Source organism: Procambarus clarkii, chromosome 40 (genome assembly GCF_040958095.1).
Source record: "Procambarus clarkii isolate CNS0578487 chromosome 40, FALCON_Pclarkii_2.0, whole genome shotgun sequence".
In the NCBI taxonomy this organism is placed as follows: domain Eukaryota; kingdom Metazoa; phylum Arthropoda; class Malacostraca; order Decapoda; family Cambaridae; genus Procambarus; species Procambarus clarkii.
This window is the reverse complement of record NC_091189.1, coordinates 20,071,282-20,082,527: the sequence shown is the minus strand read 5'-3', so window position 1 is coordinate 20,082,527 and position 11,246 is coordinate 20,071,282. Positions and strand designations below refer to the sequence as shown.

Genomic DNA, 11,246 nt, shown 5'->3' with positions numbered 1-11,246 from the left:
TGGGCAGCGCCACTCATCCTGTGAGTGAACATACCGCCATAGTGACAGTATTGGGCAGTGCCACTCATCCTGTGAGTGAACACACCGCCATAGTGACAGTATTGGGCAGCGCCACTCATCCTGTGAGTGGACACACCGCCATAGTGACAGTATTGGGCAGTGCCACTCATCCTGTGAGTGAACATACCGCCATAGTGACAGTATTGGGCAGTGCCACTCATCCTGTGAGTGAACATACCGCCATAGTGACAGTATTGGGCAGTGCCACTCATCCTGTGAGTGAACATACCGCCATAGTGACAGTATTGGGCAGTGCCACTCATCCTGTGAGTGAACATACCGCCATAGTGACAGTATTGGGCAGCGCCACTCATCCTGTGAGTGAACATACCGCCATAGTGACAGTATTGGGCAGTGCCACTCATCCTGTGAGTGAACACACCGCCATAGTGACAGTATTGGGCAGTGCCACTCATCCTGTGAGTGAACATACCGCCATAGTGACAGTATTGGGCAGTGCCACTCATCCTGTGAGTGGACACACCGCCATAGTGACAGTATTGGGCAGTGCCACTCATCCTGTGAGTGAACATACCGCCATAGTGACAGTATTGGGCAGTGCCACTCATCCTGTGAGTGAACACACCGCCATAGTGACAGTATTGGGCAGTGCCACTCATCCTGTGAGTGAACACACCGCCATAGTGACAGTATTGGGCAGTGCCACTCATCCTGTGAGTGAACACACCGCCATAGTGACAGTATTGGGCAGTGCCACTCATCCTGTGAGTGAACACACCGCCATAGTGACAGTATTGGGCAGTGCCACTCATCCTGTGAGTGAACACACCGCCATAGTGACAGTATTGGGCAGTGCCACTCATCCTGTGAGTGGACACGCCGCCATAGTGACAGTATTGGGCAGTGCCACTCATCCTGTGAGTGAACACACCGCCATAGTGACAGTATTGGGCAGCGCCACTCATCCTGTGAGTGAACACACCGCCATAGTGACAGTATTGGGCAGCGCCACTCATCCTGTGAGTGGACACGCCGCCATAGTGACAGTATTGGGCAGCGCCACTCATCCTGTGAGTGGACACACCGCCATAGTGACAGTATTTACAACACTCCCCAATAACTAACCTACAGGATGAGCTGAAGTCAGCAAAGAAGGAGATAAAAAAAACTGAAAGATAATCTTACTCAGTGCCAGACATGAACCATCCCTCAGGAAGCTATTAATGTATCTGTAGAAGGGACTTCTACAGTTCCTTCACATATGGAAGCCTCTTTTGCAGATATGATTAGCAAGTACCCTGAAGTTATATGTCTGCAGTAAAGCTGCCATGAAAGTAGCTACTTCTCAGGAAGCAGTAAGATGTACTAGTCAACTGATAGAGAGGAAAAGAACAGCAGGAACTAGCGGGTTCCAGTCAGATGGAACAGAGAGATAAGGACAAAGCTGTAGTGACAGAGTTCTAGAAAGGGGTACAGATGGAGAGGGCTGAACAAAATACAGAAAAGGTTTTCAGGTTTGGCTAGTACAACAAGGATGGAGACTGGTTGATAAAGGTAGTTTTCACGAAAGAGAGCGCAACAGAGGACCTTCTAGCAAGGAAAAGTAGACTATTACATGTAACAAAGTTCAAAACGGTATTCCTTCAGAGGGATATGACAAGGGACGGGAGAATGAGGGCAGCAGATGCAAGGAAGGAGTGCAGGGAGAGAGAGAATGGAATCTAGGAATCACAACCCAAACCCTACAATCCCAAAGGGGAGTGAAGAACCCTCCACAAGCATTTCAGCAGCCCCAGTGAGAGGAGCATCACCAAAACCTCCCACCCAATAGAATCCCCCAACCCCAACCAGCCCCCCACTAAGTGCCCACCCTCCTCCTTCTCCCCAAGCCCTCTCTTCTCCCCCAATCCCTCCCTCCCCCCTCCCACCCTAAAACCCTCCTTTCTCCCCCATCTCCAAGCCCTCCCTTCTCCCCCACCCCTTAAACCCTCCCTTCTGCACCACCCCTTGAATCATGCCCCACCCCAGCATCCTCTGAACCCATATTAAGTATCGCACAGCACATCAACCCCACCTATGCAGCCCAGTTCATGGAGCAACTGTCAGCACCAAAGAAACAACCAGCAAGAGTGAGGATGGACAGACGAAAGTGAGCTTCGTGAGTGAAAGTAAATAAAATAAAAATAAGTGATAAAATAAGTGAATAAATAATATAAAATAAGTGAACTTGTGAAATACTTGTGAAACTTGTGAAATAAAATAAGTGAACTTGTAGAAAGGACCTCAACCACTTGGGCTGGATGGTAGAGCGACGGTCTCGCTTCATGCAGGTCGGGGTTCAATCCCTGACCGTCCAAGTGGTTGGACACTATTCCTTCCCCTCGTCCCATCCCAAATCCTTATCCTAATCCCCTCGCAGTGCTATATAGTCGTCATGGCTTGGTGCTTTCTCCCTGATAGTTCCCTTCCCTTGTAGAAAGGACACAAAAAGAAAACTCTGACGTAATAGCACTCACAGAAACATAACTTTCAGGCGTCATAACAAATGCAGTGTTTCCACAGGACTACTATATAGTAAGGAAAGAGAGGGAGGGAAAAAGAGAAAGAGGAGGAGTGATGTTGCTGATAAGGAAGGCATAGAGTTTCAGTGAGATGAACATCTCAGGATATGAAGACAAAGATTACATAGCAGGCACAATGGCAATAGCAGGACCAAGGATACTGGCAGTAGTAATATATAATCCCTTGTTAAATGAGAGAAGACCCAGACAGGAATATGACAGGAACAACATAGCAACCATTAACATAATAAAGCGGCTTCTATTGCCTTCAGGAAGAAATCTAAACTATTGATCATAGGCGACTTCAAGCATATAAAGATAGACAGGGAAAATAGAGAACCACACGAAGGGACAGAAACATGGAAAGCTAAACTATTAGATGTGGCAACAAGAAACGTTCTTGCCAACATGTCAAAGGGCACACAACAATGATAGAGATTGATGAACCAGCCACACTTGATCTGGTATTCACAACGAACGAGTCAGATATAAGGGAAATCAAATCAGTACCCCCCATAGGCATGAATGATCACAGTGTCCTAACATTTGAGTATCTAATGGAAGTAGGAATAACCCATCCAAGGAATGGTCCGAAAAGTAAAAGGCTGGAATACCGAAGGGAAAACTATGATGAAATTAAAAAATTCCTAACAGGAACACCATGGGAGACAGAACGGCGCGGAAAGTCTGAACAAGACATGATGGAGTACATCAGCCAGAAGTGTCAGGGGGCAGAAAACAGGTTTATCCCGGCTCAGAAAGAAAAAACGAAGAAGCAAAAGGGGAATCAGTGGTTCAGTGAGGCATGTAAGAAAGCAAGGCAGCTAAGCACAAGGGCATGGAGGAACTACCGAAATAACAGGACACCAGAGAGCAGAGAGAGAGAGAGAGAGAGATACCAGAGGGCTAGAAATGAGTACCTCAGTGTGAGAGAACCAGAGAAGCAGTTTGAAAACAGGGGGCCTCGCGGCTGAGCTGACAGCGCTTGGGGTCGTAGTAATAATAGCCCAGGTTTGATTACCGGCTGAGGCGGAACCAAACGGGCAGTGTATCTTTCACCCTGATGAACCTGTTCACCTAGGAGTAAATAAGTACCTGGAAGTTAGATAGCTACTATCGACTGCTTCCTGGGGATATGTGTGTTTGTGTGTGTGTGTGTATGTGTGTAAAGAGAGAAATGTATGTAGTAGACATAATAGAGGAAAAATAGATGGGTTAGAAAGGCGGGGTCCAAGAGCTAATAGCTCGATTCTGTAGATGCTAATAGTAAGTACACACATACAACTCTTAAAAAAAAACAAAAGTCAAAACATCCTTCAGACACTTGAATAAGGAGGCTTTTAGATCTCTGTATACCGTCTATGTGAGGCCAGTCTTAGAGTATGCCGCCCCATCCTGGAGGCCCCATCTTAATAAACACATAAGGAAGCTCGAAAAGGTGCAGAGGTTTGCAACGAGACTCGTCCCAGAGCTGCGAGGGATGAAGTACGAAGACAGACTGAAGGAACTAAACCTGACCACGTTAGACAAGAGGAGGGAGAGGGGGGACATGATATAGACATACAATATTTAGAGGGATCGAAAAGGTGGAAACAGAGGATATGTTTACAACGAATAACAATAGAACAAGGGGACACGGATGGAAGTTTGAGACTCAGATGTGTCATAGAGAAGTTAGAAAGTTTTCCTTTAGCATAAAGGATGTAACAACCCAGAGGTGGTTGTTAATGGTAGTGAGTAAATGGAACGACCTAAAGGAGCAGATTGTAGAGGCTAACTCCATTCATAACTTTAAAAGCAGGAATGATAGAGAAATAAGCCAGAGGTCATTGCATTAGACAACCAACGGTTAGAAAAGCTGGGTCCAAGAGCTAGAGTTCGATCCTTCAGGCACAAATAGGCGAGTACACACACACACACACACACACACACACACACACACACACACACACACACCAAGAGCCAAAGCTCAACCCCCACAAGCACAATTAGGTGAGTACAATTAGGTGAGTACACACACACCAGTTCAAAGGTTTGCCACCAGACTAGTACCCGAGCTGAGAGGTATGAGCTACGAGGAAAGACTACGGGAATTGAACCTCACTTCGTTGGAAGACAGAAGAGTTAGGGGGGACATGATCACCACATTCAAGATTCTCAAGGGAATCGACAGGGTTGATAAAGACAAGCTATTTAACACAAGGGGCACACGCACTAGGGGACACAGGTGGAAACTGAGTGCCCAAATGAGCCACAGAGATATTAGAAAGAACTTTTTTAGTGTCAGAGTGGTTGACAAATGGAATGCATTAGGAAGCAATGTGGTGGAGGCTGACTCCATACACAGTTTCAAGTGTAGATATGATAGAGCCCAATAGGCTCAGGAACCTGTACACCTGTTGATTGACGGTTGAGAGGCGGGACCAAAGAGCCAGAGCTCAACCCCCGCAAGCACAACTAGGTGAGTACAACTAGGTGAGTACACACACACACCAGTAAAATATTTTCTGACCAAGGCGCTTACACATTAATTCTCCCTAAGAGACGGTGATTAAAAGTGGATCCTCTTCAAGACCAGAGTGCAATGAGTGCAAGATATCTCTCAGCGTCAGCCAGCAATGAGTGCAAGATATCTCTGAGCGCCAGCCAGCAATGAGTGCAAGATATCTCTGAGCGCCAGCCAGCAATGAGTGCAAGATATCTCTGAGCGCCAGCCAGCAATGAGTGCAAGATATCTCTGAGCGCCAGCCAGCAATGAGTGCAAGATATCTCTGAGCGCCAGCCAGCAATGAGTGCAAGATATCTCTGAGCGCCAGCCAGCAATGAGTGCAAGATATCTCTCAGCGTCAGCCAGCAATGAGTGCAAGATATCGCTGAACGCAAGCCAGCAATGAGTACAAGATACCTCCGAGCACAAGCCAGCAATGAGTACAAGATACCTCCGAGCACAAGCCAGCAATGAGTACAAGATACCTCCGAGCACAAGCTGTCGGAAAATCCGACACCATTTAATAATCATACAGATAATAGCTGTATTGTATAAACAAGTTACCCATAGAAAACGTAACTTGTAGTGGAATTACCGTCTATAGAAAACGGGATATCACCACCACATACTATTATATTCTCCACCTATTATGGTGGGAATTATTCTTAAATACATTAGTCTTTGGACTTTACCATCATAAAACATCTTATATAAATTAACTTAATTATCAATATTAAAGTAGAGTAAATGTGACCCTTCTATCACTTTCTGTCATGTGGACAATGTAAGCCAGGCGTCAGGTGAGGAAGGAGGGGCAGCCATTGTTGTGTCACATCCGAGATGCGTGGAGCAAATTCGGCTCCTATCATATCTGGACAATGTCGGCCAGGCGTCAATAGTATGGAGTGTTAGACGCAGCCATTGTTGAGACTAGACCAGAGGCTCACACGGGAGCAAATTCGGCTCCTGTTAATTTACTTGGACGTAGTGTTATGGAAACCAGAAGTGTACCATTATCAACACGCTGTCTACAATTCAAGTTAAGTGTTCTTTCCGAAACCCATGTATCTTTCATTTATGGCCATTAATGTCATTATATAGGGTGACCCGGTTAGAGCACGTGGAAGCCTCAAACTAAAGGTAATTAAGCCAGATCTTTAAGGTTCCATGTACAGTGTTCTCTGATATACTTGTCATATATAGGATTCTGGCTTTACAGCTAGCCCCCTTTTGACAGGTCAAGACAAGGAAGCAAGGCTTTGTGCATCAGTTACTGGGTGATGGAAGCTACCTCAAAGAGGATAATTTGGTGTCTACACCCTAGTTATACCTGGTGGACTAACCTGCTGTACTATAAGATAAGGAACCTCTTCAATGTATGTAGTCTATTACTGTAGTTTGATTGGCTGCATATATAAATTTAATAAACCCCCCTAATGTGTAGAGGATCGATTTGTGAGATTATGAGATTATTGCAGAAATACAGTCCACTTATCATTATACAAATTGCTATCGAAGTATATAAATTAACGTAAATATAAATTCATATAAATTAAATAAATATAAATCTCACAGGTCGGTTCCCACACAAGCCAGCAATGAGTGCAAGATATCGCTGAGCGCAAGCCAGCAATGAGTGCAAGATATCGCTGAGCGCAAGCCAGCAATGAGTACAAGATACCTCCGAGCACAAGCCAGCAATGAGTACCAGATATCTCTGACCGCAAGGAAGCATTTAGTGCAGGAAGGCAGAGTGAAATCAAAGCCTGAACGCAACAGCCGTGAATTCAAGCCGAATCCAACTCTCCAAGCTGTGTCCAAGCCGACTCCAAATCCTTGTAAGCCAGACAAGTCAGAATTCCCAAAACAAACAACAGGTTTGGTTGGTAAACACGCCCAAACTCCCGCGCTTTTCAGAAAATATTGCCATTGGTGAGTTTAAACATAAAAACAAAAGAGACAGATACATTGAGGTACAGGCCGCTGGGCTTGTATCAACACCTCTGTGTCATTTATGGCTTATACAACAGTCACAGTACTACCTCTGGGGTTATACAACAGTCACAGTACTACCTCTGGGGTTATACAACAGTCACAGTTCCACCTCTGGGGTTATACAACAGTCACAGTACCACCTCTGGGTTATACAACAGTCACAGTACCACCTCTGGGTTATACAACAGGCACAGTTCCACCTCTGGGTTATACAACAGTCACAGTACTACCTCTGGGGTTATACAACAGTCACAGTTCCACCTCTGGGTTATACAACAGGCACAGTACCACCTCTGGGTTATACAACAGTCACAGTTCCACCTCTGGGTTATACAACAGGCACAGTACCACCTCTGGGTTATACAACAGGCACAGTACCACCTCTGGGTTATACAACAGTCACAGTTCCACCTCTGGGTTATACAACAGTCACAGTACCACCTCTGGGTTATACAACAGTCACAGTTCCACCTCTGGGTTATACAACAGGCACAGTACTACCTCTGGGTTATACAACAGGCACAGTACCACCTCTGGGTTATACAACAGTCACAGTACCACCTCTGGGTTATACAACAGGCACAGTACTACCTCTGGGGTTATACAACAGTCACAGTACCACCTCTGGGTTATACAACAGTCACAGTTCCACCTCTGGGTTATACAACAGTCACAGTACCACCTCTGGGTTATACAACAGTCACAGTACCACCTCTGGGTTATACAACAGTCACAGTACTACCTCTGGGGTTATACAACAGGCACAGTACCACCTCTGGGTTATACAACAGGCACAGTACCACCTCTGGGTTATACAACAGGCACAGTACCTGTATATACATGTGTTCACGCGCTTACATTTATGTTCAAATTTGTTTAAGCGTACATATTTATGTTCAAGTATGTTCATAAGTACATATTAATGTTCAAATGTGCTCATACGTGCATATATATGCAAGTATTGAACACAGATATACACGTATCTGTGTGAACATAGATATATTCCAATGAACACATTTGAACATATTATACACGCAGCAACACATGTGAACACAGATATACACACATATACACACAGGAATGAATATGAGAAGATCCAAATACACTCACATAAGTCTCATACACACAATATGCAGAATGAATCATACATACACACAGCACAAGGCAGTGTATAAATATGCAAGGTACAAACTGGATATACATAATACACTCCACTGCACACGGGTACGGGACTGTGGAATCATACATAGGAATGTTGTGTTGTATTAATACATGGAACACACCAACACTGTAAGACCTGAGGCAGGCTAACATTGGTCTTCTTGTAGCTGTAAGACCTGAGGCAGGCTAACATTGGTCTTCAGGCTGCTGTAAGACCTGAGGCAGGCTAACATAGGTCTTCAGGCTGCTGTAAGACCTGAGGCAGGCTAACATTGGTCTTCAGGCTGCTGTAAGACCTGAGGCAGGCTAACATAGGTCTTCTTGCAACTGTAAGACCTGAGGCAGGCTAACATTGGTCTTCTGGCTGCTGTAAGACCTGAGGCAGGCTAACATTGGTCTTCTGGTTGCTGTAAGACCTGAGGCAGGCTAACATTGGTCTTCTTGTAGCTGTAAGACCTGAGGCAGGCTAACATTGGTCTTCTGGCTGCTGTAAGACCTGAGGCAGGCTAACATTGGTCTTCTGGTTGCTGTAAGACCTTGAGGCAGGCTAACATTGGTCTTCTTGTAGCTGTAAGACCTGAGGCAGGCTAACATTGGTCTTCTGGCTGCTGTAAGACCTGAGGCAGGCTAACATTGGTCTTCTGGCTGCTGTAAGACCTGAGGCAGGCTAACATAGGTCTTCTTGCAACTGTAAGACCTGAGGCAGGCTAACATTGGTCTTCTGGCTGCTGTAAGACCTGAGGCAGGCTAACATTGGTCTTCTGGTTGCTGTAAGACCTGAGGCAGGCTAACATTGGTCTTCTTGTAGCTGTAAGACCTGAGGCAGGCTAACATTGGTCTTCTTGTAGCTGTAAGACCTGAGGCAGGCTAACATTGGTCTTCTGGCTGCTGTAAGACCTGAGGCAGGCTAACATTGGTCTTATTGCTGCTGTAAGACCTTGAGGCAGGCAGAAAATAGTTTTCCGGTTTCTTCAACTCTATAGTGCCGATTTCTACTTTCTAATTTCGCTGTACGTCGGTATATGTACTATGGTCCTCCTCGATACCAAAACCGGAGGATGGGCTGGGTTGTTATACCACGAGGCACGCTAACAATCGTCATCTGGTCGCTGTATGGGAATTGACGGTCAATTATTCAGAAAAAAGTTTCTATGCCTACCTGGCCTCTGCCTGCAGTCCTGTCTGCCTGGCTGCCTGCCTGGCTGCCTGCCTGCCTGCCTGCCTGCCTATCTGGCTGGCTGCCTGCCTACCTGCCTGCTTATCTGGCTACCTGCCTGCCTGACGTTCTGTCTGCCTGCCTGCCTGCCTGTCTGCCTGGCTGCCTGCCTGACGTCCTGCCTGCCTGCCTGCCTGCCTGCCTGCCTGTCTGCCTGCCTGTCTGCCTACCTGCCTGCCTGCCTGTCTGGCTGCCTGTCTGTCTGCCTACCTGCCTGCCTGTCTGCCTGCCTGCCTGCCTGCCTGCCTGTTCCTGTATGACATACAAAGTGAACTTTAACGTGCATTACCACAGCAAAAATTTAACACACACAATAAACAAATATTTGTCAAACAATGACATAAATATAGAGGCCAAAACAGCCGAGGAGACTTGATCAAGGTCTAGAGGGGCCGATCAGAGGGTGATTCACCGTAGAGTCTCTAACCACCTTCACTACTACAGAGCCAGGGGCTCTATTTATCACAGTGCCAGAGGCGAGGCACTGGCTTTTAAATTTCCCAAGATGGTGCTTCCACGGGTCGACCGAGAACACATGGATCCACTGTTCGAACCCCCGGGGACACATAATCTCATATCATTACAGGTGTTTTACCTCTTCCAAGAATTCGCTCGGGGCATAAACTCTATCCGGAGGGGGGAAAAAACCCGGCCATTCCCGCCTTCAACAAGGCACAAATGCGTCACTAAGTATCTCTCGACAGACAGGGCGACATGCTCGGTTTAATGCCACAAGGGAGCACAAACAGCTTCGCTGAACAGAGTGCCGGTAAGTTGCGCAGTTACACCAACGCAACGCGCATCTCCTGCGCCAGGTGAGCCACCTGAGATCTCCTGTGCCAGGTAAGTCCACTACGGGCTCACCATAGCCCGTGCTCCTTGCAACTTGTGTTCCGAGGAGCTGAATCTAAAACAGTAACAACCACAGCCAACGCAAATGACTCGTTTGGTTATGGCAATTCGGTGCGCACCAACCACGCGCTTGTTCTATGGCTACACGCCAACCTCTCTTCCATAGACGAAGGTTTCTATAGTTGAAATTGAAATAAGTTTATTGAGGTAAAATACACACAAAGGGATGAGGTAGCTCAAGCTATTCTCACCCCGTTCAGTACATCGTGTTAATACATACATAGACACACATCACAAGCAATAAACGTATTACCGAACATTCTGAGAGATAAACATATACATTTTCTCCTTTACACTCTATAGTTCCTATGGACGGAAAGCGGAAAATTTCACATTTTTTTGGCTGTTGTAAAAGAAGTAAATGCACCGTCTCCCCTGTTCTTTATAGTGGACCAGAGACCACAACAACCTAACTCAACTTTCCATAGGTCTAATATAGACCTATGGCTGTACTAAATTAGTCCTGAGAATGTGTATCTTAGTCCTTGAATTGTATATTTATGTCAAGGGTAGGGTAGGGTGGGTTAGGGAAGGGTGGGTTAGGGTAGGGTAGGTTAGGGTAGATTAGGATAAGGTAAGGTAGGATAAGGTAGGTTACGGTAGGTTAGGGTACGGTAAGATAGGTTAGGTCAAGTTATGATTATGGTCAGTTTGTGTAGGTTTTTAAGCCCTTAATTAAGTAACAACGTAATTGTGGATGTGTAAGAGTGACCACAATGATGATGAATATATATATATATATATATATATATATATATATATATATATATATATATATCCATCAGAAGACGAAGACGCGCTCTGTCCTTCCCAGACGCTGCCTCCAGCAATGCTGTGGCGATGTTCTCCACTATGGGGCTATCACATTTGGCCTGTTCGCAGTCGTTGGAAA

The 11,246-nt window shown here is 45.9% G+C and overlaps 1 protein-coding gene across 1 annotated transcript in view; it reads right to left on the bottom strand.

The window, feature by feature from the left end:
* Nucleotides 1-6,857: 6,857 nt before the first annotated feature.
* Nucleotides 6,858-11,246, bottom strand: part of LOC138372821 (collagen alpha-2(I) chain-like) — an 11,409-nt gene continuing 7,020 nt past the window's right edge. Inside the window, exon 3 of the mRNA XM_069338483.1 lies at nucleotides 6,858-6,979. Coding sequence (XP_069194584.1) covers nucleotides 6,858-6,979 — 122 coding nt within the window. The remainder of the gene's footprint in view (nucleotides 6,980-11,246) is intronic.